Source organism: Carcharodon carcharias, chromosome 17, assembly GCF_017639515.1.
Source record: "Carcharodon carcharias isolate sCarCar2 chromosome 17, sCarCar2.pri, whole genome shotgun sequence".
Lineage (NCBI taxonomy): Eukaryota > Metazoa > Chordata > Chondrichthyes > Lamniformes > Lamnidae > Carcharodon > Carcharodon carcharias.
In genome coordinates this window covers 114,566,747-114,594,193 of record NC_054483.1, presented here as the reverse complement: position 1 = coordinate 114,594,193, position 27,447 = coordinate 114,566,747, and the positions used below count along the sequence as shown (strand labels likewise).

Here is a 27,447-nt window from a genome sequence, read left to right as displayed (position 1 = left end):
TGAAATGAAAAGTACATTGCTAGGGCAGAGTGGAGACAGATTTATTCTGCATCCAGTCATGCAATACATGAAGGAAGTGCTTTATGCTACCACTAGTTGACCAAAACCAAAAAGTGCTGATTTTCTAGTGTCAATCAGATCATATGCTATAGAGAAAAGCTTGTGGTAGGACTAGGCGTAGAATTTGGATCATGCTGCGCCCCTTCCCAACCCATTTTACGGGTGAAAATACGCACTGAAAGATCCAATATGTTTTGCAATGCGCTTATGCTGGTTTAGTGCCTGGAAAGTGCTGCACGTCAAATTGGTTTGGGTGCCCTGAGTCTACCAGGGCGCAAAACTCAGGCTTGCGTGGGGCCCGTTTCCAATGCAAATTGGGGGCCTGATGTCAGTTTCGGCCCCCCTTTCCCATATCTGATGGCAACCATCCATAGCAGGTAACTTGCATGCAGTCAGTTTTCTAAAGCCTAAAGCAGCGTTCCTCAAAATCGGAGCTTGCAACAAAAATGTCAAAAAAATGTTCAGCTTATCTCAATGTAGGGCCAGGTAGGAATCCTGGAGAGGGTGCTTCTCCTCACCAATCATATCTGCTCGGGAATCAATCCCACAAGCTAAGCGTCGGCCTTTCAATCTAAAATAAGGGAAGAGCAACAACCCTCACAATTGGGTCCTGACTTACCCATGGCGGGTATTGCCATGCCAATCCGAGATACCACCACCTGGGCAATGGCCTGCTGTGCTGCCTTGGGCGACTCCCCAAGTCGATTCCCATTGATATCTGTGACTGGAATCCCAAACTTAAGTTCCCTGCAAAAGGAAAAGATAATAAAGGAATAAGGTGCAAGACTCTGTTGACTGGATGGCAGCACAAATCTATATTTGCCATGCAATAGTAAGCAATAGGGAAGCACATAGATGTGCTCAGAAACATAGACGTCCTCACCCAGCAGGCACTGGATTTCATCTCACTGAGCACAAATTTGTATTCAAATGATGGCAAATTTATACTTTAAAAGTTGATATTGGCAGATTTATCTCACCAGGTTTGACCGCAAATGGAAAGAACAGCTTGCATTTATATAGTACCTTTCATGACCTCAGAACGTTCCAGAGTGCTTCACAGCAAAGGAAATACTTTGAAGTATAGTCAATGCTGCAATATAGGAAATATGACACCCAACAATGAGAAAATTGACCAGATCACTGGTCAATATGATTGGTTGAAGGATAAATGTTGGCTAGTTCGGTTCCCCTGCTCTTCTTCAAATAATACCACCTGAGCAGACAGGCAGGGCCTCAGTTTAACATTTCATCCAAAAGACAGCATCTTCTGCAGTGTAGCACTCCCTCGTTACTGTCAGCTCAGATAATGTGCTCAAGTCTCTGGAGCGGGACTTGCACAATTACCTTCTGATTCAGATGCACAAGTGCTACTACTGAGGCAGTCCAAATAACTTGGTTCTGGTGAATTGGGTTTATGATTCATCCCATCTATCAGTAATACTCTCCATACAAAAACATCAAACTTCTGCACAATTGTTGTTGATTGAAAAATATAACTTGGGAAGTAGATTGGACGGAGTCACAAAGTACAGTGGGAGTTAATCTCATTAAGAAGCTGAATTAACATATCACTGCCACTGAAGGTGGGTGGAGGTAATGTTTTTGCCCGTTTGTTAGTCTGTTTGTAATATATATCGCAAAACTATATCACAAAAACTAATAGATGGATTTCACCAAATCTTGGCATACAGATAGGATATGACCCATGGAAGAACTGATTAGTCTTTGGCAAAGATGCGGATCCGGATCCTGGAATTTTTTTAAAGGATCTGTTAATATTGGGAAATAGGGAAAATTGACTTTCTTCTTTAAAGAATGTTGTGGGTTGTTTTATTCAGAATGTTGCTGATTGTTTTAAAATGTTGTGGATTCTCTCAGCTGCTCTGTTGTCAAAACGTGAGCAGAGTTTTCAGAACAGGTTGTTAGATGTGCATTAGCCTGAAGTCTCCTCAGTGAGATGGAAGCTCTTAACAAAAAGATTTATTTTTTTCAGTTTTGTGGTTACAGGGCATCAACCAGGCAGGGAAAAGCCTCAAGGAAGAATTGCGCAAACGTAATAATATTAAGTTAAAAAAGTATGACAGAGGTATGTGCTCTACTGAGTGCCCTCTTCACTTGTTGTAAATACAACTGCTTCAAAAATTTACACTCATTCGTCTCCATAGCAGCACAAGACTTCAGGAATCCACCCTAAGCCACATTCCTCAATGATGTGATGGGTACTTGGTGTATTTTAAAGCACGAAAGCATGGAAGTTATGCTAAACAATTTAAAACATTAGGGTATTGTTTCAGAAGGATGTCAAGCCTTGTGAATGGTGCAATAGAGATTTGCTAGAATGGCTTCAGGGATGAGACAGTTCAGTTAATTGAGAAGATTAGGGACGTTGTGGTTGCTCTCCTTAGATCAGAGAAAGTTACGGTGAGATTTGACAGAGGTGTTCAAAATTGTAAATAGTTTTGCTAGAGTAAATAAGGAGAAACTGGTTCCAATGGCTGATTCCAAGTAAGGATGTTATGCTTCAGTTATTCAGGGCATTGGTAAGACGGCATTTCGAATCAAAAACAGAATTAACTGGAAAAACTCAGCAGGTCTGGCAGCATCGGCGGAGAAGAAAAGAGTTGACGTTTCGAGTCCTCATGACCCTTCAACAGAACTTTTCGAATACTGTGTGTAGTTTTGGTCTCCTTATTTAAGGAAGGATGTAAATAAGTTGGAGGCAGAGGAGTTTTACTAGGTTGATACCTGGAATGAGCAGGTTGTCTTATGAGGACAGGGTGGACAAGCTGGGCTTGTTTCCTGGACTGGAGAAACTCCTAAACTAGAAGAGTAAGGGGTGACTTGATTGAAGTATGTAAGGCCTTGAATGGTCTTGACAAGGTGAACGTGGAAAGGATGTTTCCTCTTGTGGGTGAGCCCAGAATTAGGGGGCACTGTTTTAAACTTCGGCATCATCCTTATAGGGCAGATATAAGGAGAATTTTTTTCTCTGAGGGTTGTGCGACTTTGGAACTCTGCCTCAGAAGGCAGTGGAAGCAGGTCATTGAATATTTTTAAGGCAGAGATAGAAAGATTCTTGTTAGGCATGGGAATCAAAGGTTATCGGGCATAGATGGGAATGTAGAACTCAAAACACAAACAGATCAGCCCTGATCCGACTGAGTGACAGAGCAGGGTCGAGGGGCCAAATGGTCTACTTCTGCTCCTGTTTTGAATGTTCGTATGACCTGAATTCACTGCCTGAAAGCATGGGTGCAAACAATTGTAATATTCAAAACAGAATTAAATAAATACTTAAAGGGAAACACATTTACAGGACAGTGGGGAGAAAGCAGGGCAGTGGGACTAAATGGATATTCTACCAAAGAGCTGGCAAAGTTATTAATTGCCTCCCTCTGTGTTGTATCATTCTATGATTAAAAAACAAACATGATCTTAAAATTCAAGGGTCAGTCTTAAACTTAAACCAAATTGTCATTGGAGAGTTGATGATACGGACGCACACCAGTGCCAATAATTTCCGCTGGGCTTCTCACAGTGTCCCGGTGAAAAATTGTTGGAAACACCAGAGAAAATGGCATGAACTGTTTTTTCACTAGATTTCCGTTGATTTTATGGAATGGGATTTGGGAAACCACGCAGATATTTCACTCCCAAGTCTGAGAACTCCAAAAACGTTCCTAAATGCTTTAGAAATTGATCAGATTTGTTAGTTGTTAACCGTTATCACTGGAGTTCACACAAATGCCAGCCTAGCTACTGTAATGAGTTTGCCACTCCACGACTTTGACATTTAATTTGTGTTGAACTTAAGTATTGGAGCAACTGTCAAAATGTACCCCTTTGAATAAGGTGTGAAACCGAGACCGAGACCTTATCTGCTCTGCCTACCTGTTGCATTGGTTCAAGTCAAAGGCATTATTCAAGGTGGAGGGGGAAATATTCCTGGTAAGCATGCAACAAAACTATCTCAAGCAAATCTGGTAAAAATAGAATAACTGATCATTCTTCTCTTCACTGGGATGTTGTGCATTGTGCTTTGAAGCAATTGAAGCGACGGGGTAATAAGATGCAAATCTTTTACTGTATGACAATCCAAATAACAATATTAGATTCCAGTTCAAAAAAAGTAACTATTTTTATCTCCTAAAAATATTTTGAATTGTGGCAATTATGTATTTGAAATCTGAGTACAAACAGAGCTCTACTTTCATTACATTATCCAGTTTTCAAACAAGAAGTTACGAAACTGCATCTTAGTAATGATAGTTGACATTGCAGGCTCTTTACCTCCACCTGTTCTCTTCCATCCCCTAAGCTTGATTAGTAAAGGACTATCCTTTTCTCCAGCCTGCAGCTCTGACAAAGGGTCAGAAGTACAAACATTTTTTTCTTTAGTCAGATGTTGATGGACCTTCTACATATTCCCAATGTTTTCTAGTTTTTGTATCAGATTTGCAGCACTTGCGGTTTCTTCCCCATCACCCTACCCACCGCCACTTTGTTGTTACCTCTATTTTACAGTGGTCTTACCTCTGCCGCATGAGAGGGATATTGATACAGTTGGCAGCAGCTACTGCAGCAAACGGCACAAAACGTGCAATCAGGGAGGGCAAATGCTTCAGGAAAGAAAGAAAAGAGGAACACTGTTAATCTTTAACGGATCACTAACTAAATGAAATCTGGCGACATCAGTTACAAGAAACGTACGATCATACAGTATTGTTTTTAAAAGGGAACTCCTGGGAGCCTTTGGTCTGGCACCTCTTAAACCCACTCCATCCCAAGAATACTTTAAAATCATACAGCATATAAAGAAAGAATTTGTCACATTATGCCTCTGCGGATTCTTTGAAAGAGTTATCCAATTAGTCCCACTCGCCCCGTAAGCCTCCAAGTCTTTCTCTTTCAATTATATACCCAATTCTCTTTTGGAAGTTACTACTGAATTTTCTTCCACTACCCAGCAGGAAGTATATTCCTGATCTTACTGCATGAAAAAAATTCTCATCTTCCCCCAGCTCTTTTGTCAATTATCTTAAATCAATGTTCTGTGGCTATTGACCACCAGTGGAAATAGTTCCTCCTTATTTACTCTATCAAATCCTTCATAATTTTGTATAGCTCTGTCAAATCCCCTCTTAACCTATCCCGCTCTTAAAAGGCCAATCCCAGTTTCTTCAGTCTCTCCTTATGATTTAGGTGCCTTACCCCTAACCATTCTAGTAAATCTCCTTTGCACTTTCTCCAAGGTCTTGGTATCTCTAAAATGACAACTTGTGGGAATCCTGAGGTGTTAAATGGAGGTCAGCAACTGAAGAGCACAAAGTCCCAACACTGATTTTGCTGTCAAAGCAACTGGACTAAGACTTTTCCATCTTCATAACAATCTAGCAAAAAGGGTTTTATAAAATCTCAAACAAAAGGTTTGGAAAACCTAACTGCAGACACATGCAGCCTCAATAACGGCCAATGGTCTATTGTTAATAATGGTTTCTGCACGTTAACCTGTTACTAATGAATGGAAAACATTTTACCTTGGTCACGTGCATTGTCAGATTCTAGTGCAAGTTTTTTTTTCTCTCTCTAAGTCCTGCTGCTTTGCTTGGCTAAAACAGGCAGAGTAGATGAGCTGCTCCCAAACCTCTGCCAGGATCGTTTATAATTATTTTCTCTATGCTTCAGTCTGACTGGCTCCAATTTTCCTACCCTCTTTGCAAGAAAGTGTTCAGCCTCCAGTCAACGTTTCCCACAACAACATAACTGACATCAGGAATTCACCATGTATAATTCCATGTTCTACCATTCCATATGCAGGCATGCAAAACTCAGTTTGCCACACCTTTGAACAACACAACTAAAGTTCCTTAACAATCCCAAAAATTGGAATAATGAATTTTTTTCCACTTAATTAGCAACCTCTAACAAAATCACATCCACAGAAATCACGGTTCAAAAATACACACCTGTGATTTTGTTAGCTAATTACAGAGAAAATGGTCTCTCTATTTTGACGAAAAGGGTGAATTTTAGTCTCATACAGGTTAAACAGCTAACTAAAGTATCAGGTTTGTACTGAAATTGATAAATGACAACATCAAGTGGGTCTGCTTTAAAAAAACTGCTCCAAGGTCAGGATAGAAACAATTAAATTTGAAGGTGAAATTATGGTACTCATTCTAATCATGGTCATTCATCAACAATGTTTTTGATGTATTTGTGAATGTGTACAAGACACTCAACTGTACTTACAATGGGTCTTTCTTCCCTTTCAGGATCCAATGGTCAAAAGAATAAAGTTGCTTATCAGTTTTACTCAGTTGGGTGTATGAAACAATTACAAGGGTCAATCACTTTTTAAAATCATCAGCCTACATGTAGGTTTGCAATATAATGCATCTGAGCAGCGTTAATGCCATTGATTCTATCAATAAGGCTTTGTAAATCTTAATTCCATCTATCTGTAGCAAACAAACGTATTTGTAATTGGTGTAACTTCCTTTAAAAGACTGGGTAACAGGTTTGCATAAATTATTGTCAGTGCTACTTTAACAATCATTGCTGTGTTGCTTTTAACCACCTAAACAAAAGCATTTGCTTCCCCCCCCCCACCCCCCCACCGCCCCTCCCGCCCCCAACCCCCACCCCCCCCCCCCCACCCCCCCCCCCCCCCCCCCCCCCCCCACCCCACCCCGAACTATGGCAGCCCTTGTGATGACAGTGCTCCCATGGTGGTGTTAACAGTAGCAAATTCCACGTTTCTGGTCCAGTGATCCGAACCCGAGAACACGGACAGTAACTTGTGCAAAAATGTTAACCAATGTGTTACAAAGTAGCACAAAGAAGAGACTAATCATTTAAAAAATGCATTTTGCTAAATTTGCCAACATCACTACAGAGTTTAAACCAGTACATTTATTAAAATTACCTTAGTAAGAGACTTCAGCCCAAGGGCTGTGACAACAGCACCAGTTGTTGCACTGACATATGCAGTACCCAGTTGGCTGTAAAGAGTTACAAACAAAAGTAAACATTTAGATCGAGTATAGAACCAAACTTCTCAAAGTTAGGGGATACCTGGACCGAGGTTTATTTTAAATTGGGCTTGGTTTTGGAACAGAGAGGTACCGTAGATCGAACCTGAACTTTAATTCAGTCCAGGATAGAGGGTAGGTGTCTTTTCCTTATATCAAGTCTGCATCCAGTCCCGAGTGAAGAGAGGAGCCACAGCACATCAGGAATTCACCATGTATAATTCCACGTTCTACCATTTCATACGCAGGCATGCGAAACTCAATTTGCCACACCATTGTACGACACAACTAAGCTTCCTTAACAATCCCAAAAATTGGAATAATGAATTTTTTTCCACTCAGTTAGCAGCCTCTATCAAAATCACATCTACAGAAATCACATATTCTCAGCACTAACAATCAAATTTGGGCCGAGATGCCATGACAATGCATGAAGTAGAGGTTGCCCTTTGCAAGTTATACTGATCAAATAATAGATTACCTTAGACGGGGTTTAACTCTACATATAAAGTGCTCATTCTAACTTGGCAGTAAATAAGCACTAACGGACTTAGTCTCTTGCTCAAACTCAAATTTTTTAAAAGCAAACTGATACTGTTTCTGCACGGAAGTTTTTTCTCTGATTTGCATTTGTTCTGCCATATCCTAATGGATTATCACAATTCAGGCAGAATGAACAGCCTTTTAACTTACAAATTTTAAAAGAACCTTAGAATCAGCTTTTTCCCATAGAACACTGTGTGATAGTCAGAGTTGCTTTTACAAACATGTTGTAGAGTGGAGTTACGGATATTGATGGTTGAAGCTCCAACACTTTTTCCAAAACGTGGCTGACCAGGAATCCCTCCCACTCTTACTACCTGCCACTGACATGTGTTGGAAGGATTTGCAAGTTGATACTTAACCTGTTTGACCATGTTATGAACACACCTTCCTTGGCAATCAAATCCTGGAGTGGGGCTTGAACCCAGAGCTTCTAGCCCAGAAGCAGGAATGCTATCCATTGTGCCACAAGGCCTCCATTTAATGCTACTGTACTAATGTAGAAAATGACATATATAATCAGCTGATGACCTTTCTCAATTAAACAATCCAGGTATATTGACAGTACTGTACAGGAGGTAAAGAGTAGGGCTGAAAATGCTCAAATGGAAACAGAAAGAAAAAAAAGCAAGAATTCAGATTGCAAAGCCACTGAAATAAATTAGGGCACTTTTCTTCCAAAAACAGTAGAATCACATCCACTAACTAACAAGATTTAATTTCTTCTATTAAGACACTCATTTATTTCAAATGGGTAAAAAAAAAAGCCATTATGATGTATGAAGGATGTCTATAAAAATTAGTAATCAGTGTCCTAGCAATTGAAATAAAACCACAGGGGTTAGTTAGTCTTCATGATTATCTGTGGAAATTATCCAGAATTACCTACCCCACTGACAGTGGTGCATCTCCACTTCTGTTGGTATAGTTGACAACTGCATTAAAGGACTGATTTGCCCATTGCCAAAAGACTACTGCTGGAGTTGTCCTGTCAAAAAGAGGATAAAAATTAAGAATCCAATGACATCCCGCTCTGAGCAGAGGAGCTGGGCTTAATACACAAGCAGATATGTGAGGAACACCAGCCATTACATTCTCCAGTTCTTCATGGCTCATATTTATTTCTCTTCATGGCCATGTTACAACTCAGCCAGGCAGCGAACAATAGAACTGGAGTGAACTCTTCACACACTTAACAAGCTTTCATTTAGAGTCACGCATTATATGCACCTCCTTCCACAATTCTCTATATAAATATATTTACAAACACACACATTATATATAATATATGTAAGCAATTAATGTCCACCACCTGACTACAATTAATACCCAATTGATATACAATTAAAAAATACCCAAAAATTAGCCTATTTTGAATGTATAGTGTTTACCCCTGGCAAGTTTGAACTGTTTAGCAAATACTCAGCAGGGAGTAGGAGTAAAACCTTGACTTCAGGTTAATCAAGTGACTAAGGGAATGCTATTTATATCACATCTTTGTTTAATACAATAGCAAAATAAATAAGCAAAGCAATTAAAGAGCTCCTTCATCCATGCAACTATCTCTGCCCCTTTTTCAAACGAGTGCTCAAAGGAAAAAGAGCAAAACCGACACAAAACAGCTCAATTTTGCAAGTTATTTATTTAAATTCATTGGCATCACATCTGGTTCTTAATCAAGCTAACTCAAGCATTAAAAAGGATCTGGGCATCACATCAGGTTTTTAATCAAGCTAACTCAAGCATTAAAAAGGATCTGGTTTTCAGCTAGTCAACAAAATTAAACACAAGAGACTTTGGACACAATAAATGCAAACCACCTTTTATAATCGGATTTCTGTCAAAAAACAAGTGTAGCCAAGGCAATATCCAGTGCTCTCAAGGTCAGAAAAAAATAGCTTTCCTTTTAAAAAAAATTGTGCTGAGAGACTTGAGCACAAGTCTGAGTTGACACTTCATTGCAGTATTGAGGGGGTTGCTACATTGTTGGAGGTGTTGTCTTCAGGATAAGATATTAAATTGAGGTGCCAGCTGCCCTTTGATGTTGTACATAACAGATTCCAGGGCACTAGTCAAAAAGAGTAGAAACATTTTCTCAGTGCCCAACATCCAACATTACCAAAATGATTAACAAATAATTTGTCTCATTGCTGTTTTTGGAACTTTGCTGCATGCAAATTGGTGGTTGTGTCTGAATGTGGTTGTGGTTGGTTTGTGCCTACAGTACATGTGTAAGCCAATTTGGAATATCCTGAGGACCTGTGAGGCAGTGTAGAAATGCAAGATTTTTAAAAAATTCATTTATGTCTATGGATATAACTCAGGATAAAAACATTTAATTTATTGTAAAAATCTGGATCATATTTCAGTCAGATTCATACTGCCAATAACATTCAATGCCACTGAGGTGCACAGTGTATTAAACTAAGAAAGGATTAGCTGCTCACCCCATGAACTTTATCCATGACTAAATATTGGACTGGTTTGTTCCGAAAGCTGTATCTTATAAACTGCCCATGAAAACATAGATTTTGTATTTGAAACTTGCCTGTAAAATGTCAGCATGCAACCAGTGATGGTCATATTCATTGGGACCTGCGCAGACATCCGCCCAATCAGAAGCATTTTTTCACCCGTGTCTGGATGAAAAGCTGAATCATACATGTACTTTGCTCGCCAAAGTTTGTCTTCCGTAAGACCTGGCTGGACTTTGCCATGCCTGAAAAATCAAAAACACTGAAATTGTATGCAGAGCAGTACTGAATAAAACTGTCACAGAATTAACATTCCTTTGGGCCCTGCTAAAATGCGGTCTGTTAGAGCTTGGAACTCAGGGTGATGATTTTTATTTTGCAAATGCGGCCACAAGCTTTGCCCCTCTATAAACACAGCCACCCATTTTAAAAAGGAAAATTAAAAGTCAGGGACAACAAATGGCCAGAACTTGTGGGAAACTACTAGTTGGAAGGCCATTAATTATTTGGATAATTTTACAGAGCGCTTGCTTCATTCATTTATTTTGGAGCATGAGAGCTGGAAACTGTAGAGATATGCATTCAATATTGGCCCTGGCACCAGTGGCATCAAGCTTGAGTGCTAGCTGCCAGCTATGGAATAACATGGTCTCACTTATAATGCAGTCTCGAAACATGGACCATGTTATAGCAGGGTCACAACGTATTAACAAAAGCAAAAACTCTTCGAGTTTTCATTTTTTAAGGTAGATTAAACTTTTTAAATCTAGGTAAATCGCTAATGTAACCCCCCCCTGTTTAAGAAGGGAGTGAGGCAAAAGACAGGAAATTACAGGCCAATTAGCCTGACCTCGGTCATTGGTAAGATTTTAGAGTCCATTATTAAGGATGAGATTTCAGAATACTTGGAAGTGCATGGTAAAATAGGGCAAAGTCAGCATGGTTTCATCAAGCGAAGGTCATGCCTGACAAATCTGTTAGAATTCTTTGAGGAGGTAACGAGTAGGTTAGACAAAGGAGAGCCAATGGATGTCATCTACTTGGACTTCCAGAAGGCCTTTGACAAGGTGCAGCACAGGAGGCTGCTCAGTAAGATAAGAGCCCATGGTGTTAGAGGCAAGGTACTAGCATGGATAGAAGATTGGCTGTCTGGCAGGAGGCAGAGAGTGAGGATAAGGGGGTCCTTCTCAGGATGGCGGCCGGTGACTAGTGGAGTTCCGCAGGGCTCAGTGTTGGGACCACAACTTTTCACTTTATACATTAATGATCTAGATGAAGGAACCGAGGGCATCCTGGCTAAGTTTGCTGATGATACAAAGATAGGTGGAGGGACAGGTAGTATTGAGGAGGCAGGGAGGCTGCAGAAGGATTTGGACAGGTTAGGAGAATGGGCAAAGAAGTGGCAGATGGAATACAACATGGGGAAGTGTGAGGTCATGCACTTTGGTAGGAAGAATAGAGGCATAGACTATTTTCTAAGTGGGGAGAGAATTCAGAAATCTGGAGTGCAAAGGGACTTGGGAGTCCTAGTCCAGGATTCTCTTAAGATTAACTTGCAGGTTGAGTCGGTAGTTAGGAAGGCAAATGCAATGTTGGCATTTATATCGAGAGGACTAGAATATAAAAGCAGGGATGGATGTGCTGCTGAGGCTTTATAAGGCTCTGGTCAGACCACATTTAGAATATTGTGCGCAATTTTGGGCCCTGCATCTCAGGAAGGATGTGCTGGCCCTGGAGAGGGTCCAGAGGAGGTTCACGAGAATGATCCCAGGAATGAAAGGCTTAACATATGAGGAACGTTTGAGGACTTTGGGTCTATACTCGATGGAGTTTAGAAGGATGAGGGGGGATCTGATTGAAACTTACAGAATACTGAAAGGCCTGGATAGAGTGGACGTGGGGAAGATGTTTCCATTAGTAGGAGAGACTAGGACCCGAGGGCACAGCCTCAGAGTAAAGGGAAGATCTTTTAGAACAGAGATGAGGAGAAACTTCTTTAGCCAGAGAGTGGTGAGTCTATGGAATTCATTGCCACAGAAGGCTGTGGAGGCCAGGTCATTGAGTGTATTTAAGACCGAGATAGATAGGTTCTTGATTGGTAAGGGGATCAAAGGTTATGGGGAGAAGGTGGGAGAATGGGGTTGAGAAACTTATCAGCCATGATTGAATGGCGGAGCAGACTCGATGGGCCGAATGGCCTCATTTCTGCTCCTATGTCTTATGGTCTTATTGGTCACATTTTACGAATAAACCATTTGAAAGCAAACAGCAGTGCATCAATATTTTGCATATAGTATTCAGAAGTCGTGAATGGGAGCATGGAGGTGGGCATGTGAGAAATTGGCTGCAGCCGGCAGCGATCTGTGTCCTTTTGATATGGGGTCAGGAAGAGCACTCCTGCATCTCCCAGTTCCACATTCAGATAAGTACTTTTAAACACTTGTCATGTTGGTTGTAGTTTGCAGTGGTCTGTTTAAGGACCCTTTGTAGAACCATTTCTCCTGGCTGTAGCTGATCAAACCAATTCTGCAGTGTGGAAATTCAAACAGGTATCAAGGGCCCCTCATTCACACTTGCAAAGCGACCAACACCTGTTGCTGGTGAACTCAGAAATTCCTGTACCATAAGGCACACTTCTGGCTTATTATCAGCATGCTCTTCCTACTCCAATATTGGAGGCTTAGGAGACTGCTCAGCGCTGAAAAAAACAGACATCTTGTAGTCGAATATCTAAACCCAGATTTTCAAAGATCTATTCCTGTCATCCAATATAATGATATATAGAATAATGGTTGTGAACGGCCTTCCAACTAGTAGTTTCCCATAAGTTCTGGCCGATTGTTGTCCCTGTCATTTTGTTGGAGCGCAAGGTAGTGAAGGTGCACTACTGCAACCTGTTATGATCCTTGGCCAGACCATGGGACATCGGGGGGAGATCCAATTAGGGACCAAAAGCATTTTGCTCAAAGTAGATAAAGGTTGAGCTTCAAGGCACCTGCATTTGGAATAAAGCCACAAAATTCCATGGGATTTGAAGAAACAAAATTTACTGTAGAAGTTCAAAAGGGAAAACAATTTACAATACGTATCTTATACTCTAACACTCAGAGTAACTATGAGGTACAATTGAATTATGAGATGAACTGCCGTCGGACACACCAAATTTCAGAGTAAATGACAGATGCAACAGAAACAGAGTCCATGGATTTCTCAACAAGTCACCCAGGCGTTAGTACTACTGTGAGTCAACCAATCTCACTGAAACTTCATCTTTCTCACAAGGGTTTCCAATCTCCACCTTTGAAGATCTCTCCTTAGAATTCTCTCTAAAAGTCACTCCCACTCAGGCGGCTTAAACATGATCCACCTCCAGGTTTCAATCTTGCCTTCCGAGATTCCTTCTCCCTGGATTCCTGTGTACACTCAAACTCATAAGTACACTTTCAGATCTAAGGCTATGACAAGCAGAACATCACTGCTCCAAATGGGAACCTTTGCCCTCTTGACTTAAGGTCTGCTTCCTGCAGCTTTTTCTTTAACTTAGCTTAACTGGGACCTGTTTCGGTCCCTTTTGTTTTCATGACATTCGTTGGCTTGCGGACTGCTTCAAACTGACTGGCTCAAGAAGAGCTGTTCACTGACACTTGACCTGAATTTTGCGCAGGTCATGTGCGAGCGACCGGTGGGCCCGGAAATGGCCGCGATTTCCGCTTCTGGCCACAAACACGATTTCATGCTGGCTGGCCAATTAAAGGTCGGCCAGCATGAAACGCGCCCGGACATAGGCGCAGCGCTGCCAGCAGGGACGGAAGTGTGGCAGGCACCGGGTCCAATGGGGACCTGGCAGGGGAAATAAATTTAGCAGACTTTGGCAAGCTCCCTAAAGGCTGCCAGGAGTGGTTGAGGAGCCTCAGGGAGCTGTCCAGAAGAAAGTATAAAAACTGGCTTAAGTTATGGCCTCAGCACCCACTGGGCACACCAGGCGGAAGGGCAATGCCGGTGGGCACTCTGCCCCCAACTTCTCAGGCGAGTACCTGCGCACTCTAGTGCAGGCAGTGAGTGACATGTGGTACATCCTCATGTCACAGGATGGCAAGAAAAGGGCATCTCACCAGACGAAGGAGGGCAGAGATGGCCACCCAGACTAGCGGAAATGACATGGTGCACCGCACCTGGATCCAGTGCTGCAAAAGGTTTAATTATCTTCTGCGCTCAACAAGGCATGGTACTGTGTGGCGACGTCTTGAAGGGTGGCCACCCTTCGTGGCGTTCAGGAGTGTAAGGCGCAGAGTAACAAAAGGCACATGTACCTGTGCCAGCTAAGGCTGGGGGGTCTGACCACTAGCGTTGGGTGCTAGAAGAGTGAGGCGTACAAATCTGATGGGCACCTCAACCTGGTTCTCGGTTCATGGGGTGTGGGGGAGGTGCGAGGCTGATGGGGTGTTGCAGTTAGAGGGTGGACTAATGAATGCACTTTTGTCCGTACAGGAGAAAAGAAGCCATAATGCTGTGGAGCGCACATGAACAGGTGATGGGGTAGCCAACCTACTCATACTGAGCAAATTTGATTTGAATGTCCTCAAGTCAGAGTGTGAACATGGACCGAGATCCTTGCGTTGCAGGGAGGAAAGCATCTCAGAGGAAGGTAAGAATCTAGAGTCCTGTGGACAGATGAGAGGCTATCGGAAGGTGCTAACAACGTAGGGTCATCTCATCTCAAATGAGAAGTTCTAAGCAAGAGACCCCAGTGATCCAGCAATCATAGTACCACCATGATGGAGTTATCCTTAGTCTCACTAGCATGCACATTGTCTATGTGATGATTGATGCTACTGACATATTGTCTTCCTTCCTCAGATATGCCATCCTCCAAGGACTTTCGGGACCACGAGTGCCCTCCCTTGACACCCGAGGATAAACCACAGGCAGATCCACCCATGTCACACCCTCTCTCGCTAACAGGCACCAGCGCGGATACAAGCACATCGGTGGGCATTAGTTCATCAGCTCAGATGGCAGTACACATTTTTTGGGGTTTGGCACACTCGCATGAGGAGCTGGTGGCAGCAGAGAGTGTCCTGGGAGCTGGCAATCGGAGGACTGCTGGAGACCAGGACCATGCTGAGTCAAGGCAGATGACGAGCCTCTGGAGTTGTCTGTCCATCAGGCGGCAGATGCTGGATGACCAGCGGAATGTGCATGAAGATCTGGGGGAGATCCCTTAGGGTCTGCGTGCCATGGTATCTATCATGGAGGAGTCCATGCGCGAGAACTGCGTTGACCCTGAGCACCAAGCACACAACCTCCTCCATTGAGACACTGGAGACTCTCATGGAGAGGCAACTCCAGTAACTCAATCAGGGGTTCCTGGGGATGCACTCAGACCCTCCAGTCCACACACTGGCAGTGAACTCAGGAGGTCACTGCCAATGTGAAAGATGGATGAGGCACCTAGTCTCTCTGCTAGGTACCCGTCCATCAATGATGAGTAGAGAGGTCCAAACCTACCTCACGCTGGAAGACGAACTGCCTGTCGTCTCTGTGGGCTCCTCTCAGGGCACTCTGGACAGGGGCAGCAGCTCCTCCGCCCCTCTGCCAGTGACCATGGCATCTGATGAGGCAGCGAGGCTGAGCGGTGCCCAGCCATGATGCTGGGTGCACCCTCCCAGGCGGAGCATGCTCAGGTCGCGCCAGCCAGAGGACAACTACCAAAATCATCAGGGTTGACATGACAGCAGAGTCAGCGGGCTACCTCCAATGCCGCTGCAAGTGAGGGGGTGGGAGAGCTCCACGCCACAGCATTCTCAAACATAGGTTTAAGGCACCGTGAGCAGAAAGGGGGTTTTTACAGGTGGCATTTTTTCCTTTCATCATTGGTATGTATGATTTTCATGTAATATTTAACACAATATCATTTTATATTCCTTTTCTGTTACTGTGGAAAAGATATAAACCTTGATCTTGTTTTAATGGCCTAAGTATCCTTCATGTTTTCCACAGGCGGAGGGCACAGCAGTGCCTTATCATAGATGGCAGGGGTAGCAAACTTTATTACAGAGGTTGTGATTCGACATTGGGGTCATAGGATTGCTTCCTCAGAAATGTGTGGTAAAGTTCAAAGCCATTCCTTGGCAGCCTAGCTGAAGGTGCATAGAATCCAGGTCTCCCTGGTGTCCTTGCTTCACTGAAGATTCCTCATGTCTGCCTCCATGACCTCAACCTGTGCCCCCCCAGGCTCCTCATCAGATCCATCACTACAGTCATCCTCTGTTGTCTGTGGAGCCACCTTGCCATCCTCATCCTCAAGTAGGTTCCCCCCCTTGCCAGAGCCAGATTGTGCAGAGCACTGCTTACTACTAAGTGACACGTGCTCTGGAGGATAGTGCAGTGCCTCCCCCGATCGGTCCAGGCAGCGGAACCTCATCTTCAGCAGCCAATGGTCCTCTCAACCACTGCCTTTGTGGAGGCATGATTCCTATTATACCTCTGCTTCTGTCCATGGCTGGCAGAGTGGCATCATGATGCACATTCTCAAGGGATAGCCTTTGTCACCCAGCAGCCATCCATCCAACTGAGCTAGAGCGACGAACAGCCCTAGCAACTGGGAGTGTTACAGGATGGATACATCATGCGAGTGTTGTAAGGAATTAAGGAATGAATCCAGACAGACCACCCAGCATCGATCTAGGCACCGGAAATGACAACGGTTATCTCAGTCCTGTCAACCCTGCAAAGTCCTCCTCACTAACAACTAGGGGCTAATGCCAAAATTGGGAGAGCTGTCTCTCAGACTATTCAAGCAACAGTCTAACATAGTCAACCTCACGGAATCATACCTTATAGATAATGCCCGAGACGCCGCCAACACCATCCCTGGATATGTCCTGTCCCACCGACAGGACAGACCCTTAGAGGTGGCACAGTGATATACAGTCAGGAGGGAGTTGCCCTGGGAATCCTCAACATCGAATCCACACCCCACTAAGTCTCATGGCATCAAGTCAAACATGGGCAAGGAAACCTCCTGCTGATTACCACGTACCACCCTCTGTCAGCTGATGAATCAGTGCTCCTCCATGTTCAACATCACTTAGAGGAAGCACTGAGAATGGCAAAGGCACAAGAATGTACTCTGGGTGGGGGACTTCAATGTCCATCACCAACAGTGGCTCAGTAGCACCACTATAGACCGCAACAAAAACAGAATTACCTGGAAAAACTCAGCAGATCTGGCAGCATCGGCAGAGAAGAAAAGAGTTGACGTTTCGAGTCCTCATGACCCTTCGACAGAACTTGAGTGAGTCCAAGAAAGGGGTGAAATATAAGCTGGTTTAAGGTGGTGGGGGGGGGTTTGGGTGGGGGAAGAGAGAGAGAAGTGAAGGGGGTTGGTGTGGTTGTAGGGACAAACAAGCAGTAACAGAAGCAGATCATCAAAAGATGTCACAAACAACAGAACAAAAGAACACATAGGTGTTAAAGTTGGTGATATTATCTAAACGAATGTGCTAATTAAGAATGGATGGTAGGGTGCTCAAGGTATAGCTCTAGAGGGGGTGGGGGGAGCATAAGAGATTTAAAAATATTTAAAAATCATGGAAATAGGTGGGAAAAGAAAAATCTATATAATTTATTGGAAAAAACAAAAGGAAGGGGGAAACAGAAAGGGGGTGGGGGGTGGAGGAGGGAGCTCAAGACCTAAAGTTGTTGAATTCAATATTCAGTCCGGAAGGCTGTAAAGTGCCTAGTCGGAAGATGAGGTGTTGTTCCTCCAGTTTGCGTTGGGCTTCACTGGAACAATGCAGCAAGCCAAGGACAGACATGTGGGCAAGAGAGCAGGGTGCAGTGTTAAAATGGCAAGCGACAGGGAGGTTTGGGTCATTCTTGCGGACAGACCGCAGGTGTTCTGCAAAGCGGTCACCCAGTTTACGTTTGGTCTCTCCAATGTAGAGGAGACCACATTGGGAGCAATGAATGCAGTAGACTAAGTTGGGGGAAATGCAAGTGAAATGCTGCTTCACTTGAAAGGAGTGTTTGGGCCCTTGGATGTTGAGGAGAGAGGAAGTGAAGGGGCAGGTGTTGCACCTTTTGCGTGGGCATAAGGAGGTGCCATAGGTGGGGGTTGAGGAGTAGGAGGTGATGGAGGAGTGGACCAGGGTGTCCTGGAGGGAACGATCCCTACGGAATGCCGCCAGAGGGGGTGAAGGGAAGATGTGTTTGGTGGTGGCATCATGCTGGAGTTGGCGGAAATGGCGGAGGATGATCCTTTGAATGCGGAGGCTGGTGGGGTGATAAGTGAGGACAAGGGGGACCCTATCATGTTTCTGGGAGGGAGGAGAAGGCGTGAGGGCGGATGCGCAGGAGATGGGCCGGACACGGTTGAGGGCCCTGTCAACGACCGTGGGTGGAAAACCTCGTTAAGGATGAAGGAGGACATGTCAGAGGAACTGTTTTTGAAGGTAGCATCATCAGAACAGATGCGACGGAGGCGAAGGAACTGAGAGAATGGGATGGAGTCCTTACAGGAAGCGGGTTGTGAGGAGCTGTAGTCGAGGTGGCTGTGGGAGTCGGTAGGTTTGTAATGGATATTGGTGGACAGTCTATCACCAGAGATTGAGACAGAGAGGTCAAAGAAGGGAAGTGTCAGAGATGGACTACGTGAAAATGATGGAGGGGTGGAGATTGGAAGCAAAATTAATAAATTTTTCCAAGTCCCGACGAGAGCATGAAGCAGCACCGAAGTAATCATCGATGTACCGGAGAAAGAGTTGTGGAAGGGGGCCGGAGTAGGACTGGAACAAGGAATGTTCCACATACCCCATAAGGAGACAGGCATAGCTGGGGCCCATGCGGGTACCCATAGCCACACATTTTATTTGGAGGAAGTGAGAGGAGTTGAAGGAGAAATTGTTCAGTGTGAGAACAAGTTCAGCCAGACGGAGGAGAGTAGTGGTGGATGGGGATTGTTCGGGCCTCTGTTCGAGGAAGAAGCTAAGGGCCCTCAGACCATCCTGGTGGGGGATGGAGGTGTAGAGGGATTGGACGTCCATGGTGAAGAGGAAGCGGTTGAGGCCAGGGAACTGGAAATTGTTGATGTGACGTAAGGTGTCAGAGGAATCACGGATGTAGGTGGGAAGGGACTGGACAAGGGGAGAGAGAAGGGAATCAAGATAACGAGAAATGAGTTCTGTGGGGCAGGAGCAAGCTGAGACGATCGGTCTACCGGGGCAGTTCTGTTTGTGGATTTTGGGTAGGAGATAGAAGCGGGCCGTCCAAGGTTGGGCGACTATCAGGTTGGAAGCTGTGGGAGGAAGATCCCCAGAGGAGATGAGGTCAGTGACAGTCCTGGAAACAATGGCTTGATGTTCAGTGGTGGGGTCATGGTCCAGGGAGAGGTAGAAGGAAGTGTCTGCGAGCCTCCGCGAGGTAGAGGTCAGTGCGCCAGAAAACAACAGCACCACGCTTGTCAGCGGGTTTGATGACATTGTCAGGGTTGGACCTGAGAGAATGGAGTGCAGTAAGTTCAGAGAGAGAGAGATTAGAATGGGTGAGAGGAGCAGAGAAATTGAGACGACTAATGTCGCGCCGACAGTTCTCAATGAAAAGATCAAGAGAAGGTAAGAATCCAGAGGGAGGGGTCCAGATGGAGGGAGAATATTGCAGGTGGGTGAAAGGATCCGTTGAACGGGGAGAGGACTCCTGCCCAAAGAAGTGAGCCCGGAGACGAAGACGGTGGAAGAAGAGTTCAGCATCATGCCGAGCCCGAAATTCATTGAGGTGAGGGCGTAAGGGTACGAATCTAAGTGCTTTGCTGAGCACTGAACGTTCAGCATCGGAGAGGGGAAGGTCAGGGGATATAGTGAATACACGGCTGGGGCTGGGATTGGAAGATGGGGTGGGGACGGAGGGACAGGCAGGGGTGGAGGGTCCTAGATGGGTGTTGGTGTCGATGAGTTGTTGGAGCAACAGGACCGAACAATAGACCGAGTATTAAATGACAAAGCAGCTAGACTGGGTCTGCGGCAGCTGATGAAGGAACCAACAAGAGGGGAAAACAACTTGACCTCATCCTCACCAACCTGCCTGCCGCAGATGCATCTGTCCATGACAGTATCAGTAGGAGTGACCACCGCACGTCATTGTGGAAGTCCCACCTTCACATTAAGGATACCCTCCATTGTGTTCAATGGGGTAGATTTCGAACAGTTCTAGCAACTCAAGACTGGGCATCCATGAGGCAGTATGGGCCATCAGCAGCAGCAGAATTGTACTCGAACACAATCTGTAACCTCATGGCCTGGCATGTTCCCCACTGTACCATTACCATCAAGCCAGGGGATCAACCCTGGTTCAATGAAGAGTGCAGGTGGTCATGCCAGGAGCAGCACCAGGCACACCGAAAAATGAGGTGTCAACCTGCTGAAGCTATAACACAGGACGACTGCATGCCAAACAGCATAAGCAGCAAGCGATAGACAGGGCTAAGCAATCCCACAACCAATTAGATCTAAGTTCTGCAGTTCTGCCACATCCACTCGTGAATAGTTGTGGGCAATTAAACAACTCACTGGAGGAGAAGGCTTCACAAATATCCCTATCCTCAGTGATTGAGGAGCCCAGCACAGCAGTGCAAAAGATAAGGCTGAAGCATTTGCATTAATCTTCAGCCAGAACTGCCGAGAGGATGATCCTTCTCGGCCTCCTCCGGAGATCTCCAGCATCATAGATGCCAGTCTTCAGCCAATTCGATTCACTCCACATGATATCAAGAAATGGCTGAAGGCACTAGATACTGCAAAGGCTATGGTCCTGACAATACTCCAGCAATAGTACTGAAGACTTGTGTTCCAGAACTTGCGGTGCCCCTAGCCAAACTGCTCCTGTATAAATACAACACTGGCATCTACCTGGCTATGTGGAAAATTGCCCAGGTATGTCCTGTACACAAAAAACAGGACAAATCCAACCCAATCAATTACCGCTCATCAGTCTACTCTCGATCATCTATAAAGTAATGGAAGGGGGTCATTAATAGTGCTATCAAGTGGCACATACTTAGCAATAACCTGCTCACTGATGCCCAGTTTGGGTTCCGCCAGGGCCGCTCAGCTCCTGACCTCATTACAGCCTTGGTTCAAACATGGGCAAAAGAGCTGAACTCCCAAGGTGAGGTGAGAGGACTGCCCTTGACATCAAGGCAGCATTTGACCAAGTTTGGCATCAAAGAGCCCTAGCAAAACTGGAGTCAATGGGAATCAGGGGCAAAACTCTCTGCTGGTTGGAGTCTTACCTAGCACAAAGGAAGATGGTTGTGGTTTTGGAGGTCAGTCATCTCAGCTCCAGGGCATCGCTGCAAGAGTTCCTCAGGGTAGTGTCCTCGGCCCAAACATCTTCAGCTGCTTCATCAATGACCTTCCTTCCATCATAAGGTCAGAAGTGGGGATGTTCACTAATGATTGCACAATGTTCAGCACCATTCTCAACTTCTCAGATACTGAAGCAGTCTATTTCCAAGTGCAGCAAGCCCTGGACAATATCCAGGCTTGGGCTGACAAATGGCAAGTAACATTCGCGCCATGCAAATGTCAGGCAATGACCATCTCCAACAAGAGAGAATCTAACCATCATCTCTTGATGTTCAATGGCATTACCATCACTGAATCCCCCACTATCAGCATCCTGGAGGTTAGTATTGACCAGAGACTGAACTGGACTAGCCATATAAATACTGTGGCTGCAAGAGCAGGTCAAAGGCTAGGAATCGTGCGACGTGCAATTCACCTCCTGACACCCCAAAGCCTGTCCACCATCTATAAGGCACAAGTCAGGAGTGTGATGGAATTCTCCCCACTTGCCTGGATGAGTGCAGCTCCCACAACACTTAAGAAGCTGGAAATCATCCAGGACAAAGCAGTCCGCTTGATTGGCACCACATCCACAAGCATTCACTCCCTCCACCACCAACGCACTGTAGCAGCAGTGTGTACCATCTACAAGGTGCACTGTAAGAATTCACCGTGACTCCTTTGACAGCACCTTCCAAACCCACGACCACTACCATGTAGAAGGAAAAGGGCAGCAGATAGATGGGAACACCACTACCTGGAAGTTCCCTTCCAAGTTGCTCACCATCCTGACTTGGAAATATATTGTCGTTCCTTCACTGTTGCTGGGTCAAAATCCTGGAACTCCCTTCTTAAAAGCACTGTGGTGTTTATACACCACATGGACTGCAACGGTTCAAGAAGGCAGCTCACCACCACCTTCCCAAGGGCAACTAGGGATGGGCAATAAATGCTGGCCCAGCCAGCGAAGCCCACATCCTGTGAATGAATTAAAAAAAAAGCTGCTGAGGTACCTTGCACAGACTTGTAGAATCTGTGCTGTGTGACCGCAAACTACCTGCATGTTCATGGAGGCCTATTCTGTTCATGAAGGTGCCCAGCTCACCTGTTGAAGCCTTGATGGCCACATGAGTGCTGTCTATGGCACCCTGGATGCAGGGGAAGCCAGCAATTGCTCACTCAGCATGGCTGGCTTCATCTGTCCAGAGATGAATGAATGTCATGATCCGTCTGAAGAGAGTATCAGTGACCAGCTCAGGCAACTGATTGGGGCACACCACACAGATCACCCAGTGGCCCCTGGAAAGAACAGGATGCGAAAAAGTGGAGGGCTACTGTGATCTTTCGAGCCACTGGCATAGGGTGGCCACCCACACAGTTGGAGGCAATCTCTGGCCCAATCATCTGGCATATGGAGGTCATGTGTCCCTAGAGAGGTGGCGCCTCCTTCGGCACTGGACCTCAGACATGTTGAGGTAGCTGGATCGCTGTCTGTAGACTCTGGCTGCAGGATAGTGGCATCTTCTGCGAACCCTTCTGCCTTGAACCTCCTGCTCGCCCTGCACCCCCTGTGCCTGCGCCTCTTCACCCACAGGTTGCTCTCTAGGACGCTGCCTGCAGACACCTGGCCTCCTCTCCTTTCTGCCCCTCTCTTCTTCTTCAGAGGCAGTTCCACCAGTGGTGTAAACAATCCCCATTTGCAGAAATTCAGACGGCACTGTCTCATGCACTGAAGGACGCACTTGGCAGTAATCCTCCAAGTGAGTTGGAAAAACCAAAGAGTCTTCAAAAAAAAAATGCTTCCAGTGCAAGAGTTCAGCAGAAGCCTTTGGATAAGGTATGAAACTTCAGCAATAAAACAGCAGCAAATTCTCACCTGAACTCTAACAACTCACTGCCAATGATCTGGTCCCCTTTTATCCCACCCTTGGATCAGAAATGTGAAAAAAACAAAAGTCGCCTGATGTGAACACAAAATCACGCAGCAACATAAAATTCAGATCAATTGCCTTCTTAATTGGCTTAATTGCATGTTAATTGTCTGCGGGCACACTCCCAACTCATGTGCGTGCCCGCCGACTGTAATATCGCGCGAGAGTGCGATGATGTCAGGGTGCGCGCCCAACGTCTTCTCACGCAATTTCATAAGTTCGGGTCAGGCATGCACCTGCTCAATTGCCATAAAATTCCGGCCTTGAACTGATCTGGTGACCTATCAAAATACTCCCAGAGGATCCCACCCTTGTTACTAGACAGGAACCGTTGGAACAAGCATTGGAACATCCTGTAACTTAAATGTTACAATCTCCACAGACAGCTAATTTAGCACCCAGGGTTACAAAGATCAACAGATTTCATGAAAAACAAATAACAATCCTTTCATCTGTTCTAGCAAAATTCAGCTTTGAAATAGTATAACCTTTAGTACTACATCTTATGATAGATTATACTTTGTAGCAAATTTTACTGGCTGCTTTGACAGCAAGATAAAACATAGACCTGACCAAAATTGAAACAGAATATGAAACTGAAAGATTTTCCATGCCCGTTGGCCTGATACTCCCCTTTCAATGAGATTTCAAAATACCAAGCACATTATTTTCTTTAAATAATGGCTGAAATAAAGTCAAGTGACTTCAGTACAAAATAGGGTGAAATTATACAACTGGCAGAGTTCTGTAATACAGTACTGCCAACTGCAAGGTTTCAGGTGATGGAAATTGGTGTGTAAAATATTTTTAAATGTCAGTTCACAGCTTCCACAAATAATGGAAACGTCTAAAAATCCTTTAATGTATGCAGCCACCCCATTGGGAAAGAATGACTGATACCTAGGTTCAAGACAGTTAATAAATTTGACTGCTTTAGACGGAACTAGAGGCTGGAATTACGCCTAAATTTAACGCTAGACATTAGCTCTTTTAGTTATATAGTATACAGTGGACAAAATGATAAATGTTCACTTTGTCAAATCTATTACTGTTAGGTAACAGACACTAGCAAAGAAAGGTAATAGTGACATAGAACCCCCAAGCTGTATTCCATGATATGATTGAATTATCATAATTTTAAGAGTTTCCATTGCAGATTAGCAGGATATATATGAAAACCAACGTATATCCATTCGACGTGGTAACTCATTTCCACCTTGCCAGACATCATTCCTGCCAATCTCTGCTTCCTTAACTGGGATATGATTTCATCAGTGCTGGTTGCCCTCTGGCTCCAGGCCTAGGTAACTATTTATGCAAGTCTAGACAGGAACTATTGGTAGGCAATTTGGCCAAGGGAATCAGAATTCTGACCTAAGCTAATACACTATTCGAGCAGGAGTGTTTGGATAGCCAACTGAAGTGGGAACTTTGAACCACTTACTCTTAAATTGTCAAGGGGGCACTAAAGGTATTTGTTGTGACTCCAATTACCATTTTCCGACTCCAATTAACATTTTGCGATGGTCTGTCTATTTTATCTATTTAGTACCTTAATCAGCTGAGACATGAGGAAGGGAAGTAATTTTATGATTAATTTTTAATTTTTATTATTTGGTGTCAGCTTTTGCTCAGTGGTAGCTAGCTCAATGCTGAACCTGAAGGTCATAGGTTCAGGACCCATTCACTGACCTGAACACTCAATCTAGTCTGACACTTCAGTGTAGTACTGAAAGAGTGCTGGATTGTCACTGAGCTATTCAGGAGAACGTAAAAGATTCCATGTCACAATTTGAGATGAAGAGCAGGGGAATTTGTGCATTGCCTTGGCCAATACTGATCCTGCAGCCAACACCACCAAAGAAAAAATTATTTAGTTATTTATCTAACAGCTGTTTCTGGTGCCTTGTGTGCAAATTGGCTGCTGCATTTTCCTGCAAAGTAAAAGCAGCTACACTTCATAATAATTTATTGGCTGCAAAGCACTTTGCGACCCCCTCCCCAACCTCCAAACACAAGAAATATTCAATATAAATGAAGGTGCTATACAAGTGCAAGTTCTTTTTATTTTAATAATTAATAGATGTTCATTGACATTATACAAGAACATGCTAGTCATGTTCTCACCCATAAAATTTTTGGAAGATTCCTGATGATTATGGCTGCTGATAATGTGTCTAAATAATTTAATGATATCTTTGAAATTTGATCAGGGCCGCCTGCCACAGGAGCTTGATGCAACACTGTGGTATGCAACGCCTCAGGGTGACTCAATGCAGGATTTCCTGTGGAAGAACAGCTCTCATTTCAGCCCTAAGCAAAAGCAAAAGAGAGGATGGATAGGGAAAGTCAAAGCAAATTAACACAATGAGACTATGGCCTGAATTTTCGCAAAGATGGAGGAGGTCTCCGGCTTAGCCAAAATGGCACTGGAGACCCGATTCTATAAGTCTTGCCCCCAAACCCGGTACCCACCACTTTTGCCAGGGGGATTAGAGGCAGGTTGTATTTTGCACATCCATAGTTCAAGGAGGCAGCTGTACATGTAAAAGTGCCTTCAAACAGATCCAATTTTTGTAACTGCGATGCCCAAAACACAACTTGTCAGCCTTAGACCTTACAGGAGGTCTGAAGCTGTCAAAGTTCTTTGGCGAGGTAGGGTGCCTTTTTGGAGGGGTAGGATACACTTTTGGATAGGGCCAGTGACACCTTTGTGAGGGGTAAAGTGTCCTTTGGGAGAGGTCAAGTGACCTTTGGGATTGTTTAAAGTAGACATGAATATGTGTAAAAAGGAAAAAACTAATTAAAACTTTGAAGCTTGTTGGAACTGTCGCGCTCTCAGGGGAACTGTAAAAATGTCAAGGCATTTTAATCTCCTGGCCTTTAACATATAATAAAACAGTCCGCAGTTTAAAAAAATAATTCAATGCTTGCTATTTTGCGCTGTCTATTGACATAAGCCTGAGGGTCTTCATTATAGGATTTGTGCTGCATGACTGACTCCACAGCCTATCATTATCACAGTGAGATGCCTGTCAGTTCACAGTTTGACTGACAGCTTCAAGTGGTTATAAAGCCTTTGATGTGGAGCTAGGAATACAAAAGCATTTGAATGGAATGTTTGTTTTTATAAGAGATTACGCATTTGAAGTAATATAAACGTACTGACTGGGTTTTTATGAATCTGAGTTATTTTTAATAATGAAGTCATCAACAAACACCTAGAACTTTCTTTTATTTCATCTCAGCATGGGTCTTGAGGTCTGTCCATGGTGGATACTGGTGAAATGGCATGGAGAGTATAAAGGCAAAGGGTGGTGGGTTGGGGCTTGGGTTGGCATACATTGGCACTAAGTTGGCATAGGGGCTTTAAAGGACCATGGGGGTGGGTCAAGGCATAGACAGGCATGGGGAGTGTTATGGAGGTTGAAGGAGTGTGAGGGGTGAGAGTTGTTTTTTGTTTTTTTAATAGCTGCAACAAAGTCCCAGAGCACTGAGACCTACTCTGCACCTGGCAGCCTATGGCTGCCTCCAAACTCTTTCTGGGGGCTGGCAGGTCCAATTCCAGTTAACACCCACCACTCCCCCATCCCTGAAACGCAAATTAGACCATTTGGGACACCTTCTCCCAAGTTGGATTTGCGGAACTGGGAATTTTCCTGAAAATTCATGCCTATGTGTTCTGATGGGTTACATAGAAACCATTTGCATCTGGGACTATGAGTTTCATTTCAGCCTAAATAGATGGAGTGAAAGTCTGACTACAAGGATCCTACATGAGATGAGTTTCAGCAGTCTTGATCCAATTGCTAGTGGGCAATGATCCACACTGCAGAAGCCATTCTGATCTGGCACCAAATTGTTAATCCCGAGATGGCAGGTACCAAACAGAAATGTGGGACCAATTCAATCCAGGATGCCCTGCACAGATTGGGTCAGGATACAGAGTGTTTTGCTCTGCACCAAACAGTACTACATCTGACTTAGTAGTGCTTGACGTTGATATTGATGGTATCCCATTCCACTGCAATAACATTACCATCATCAACACAAAATACCC

The 27,447-nt window shown here is 44.4% G+C and overlaps 1 protein-coding gene across 3 annotated transcripts in view; it reads right to left on the bottom strand.

Annotated features, from left to right (window-relative positions):
- Positions 1-27,447, bottom strand: part of sfxn3 (sideroflexin 3) — a 63,947-nt gene that overhangs the window by 23,028 nt on the left and 13,472 nt on the right. For all 3 annotated transcript variants that reach the window (XM_041210512.1, XM_041210511.1, XM_041210510.1), the window contains 5 exons: positions 10,189-10,359; positions 8,530-8,628; positions 6,992-7,067; positions 4,597-4,682; positions 680-807 (listed from right to left, as the gene is read on the bottom strand). In XM_041210512.1, coding sequence (XP_041066446.1) covers positions 680-807; positions 4,597-4,682; positions 6,992-7,067; positions 8,530-8,628; positions 10,189-10,359 — 560 coding nt within the window. The remainder of the gene's footprint in view (positions 1-679; positions 808-4,596; positions 4,683-6,991; positions 7,068-8,529; positions 8,629-10,188; positions 10,360-27,447) is intronic.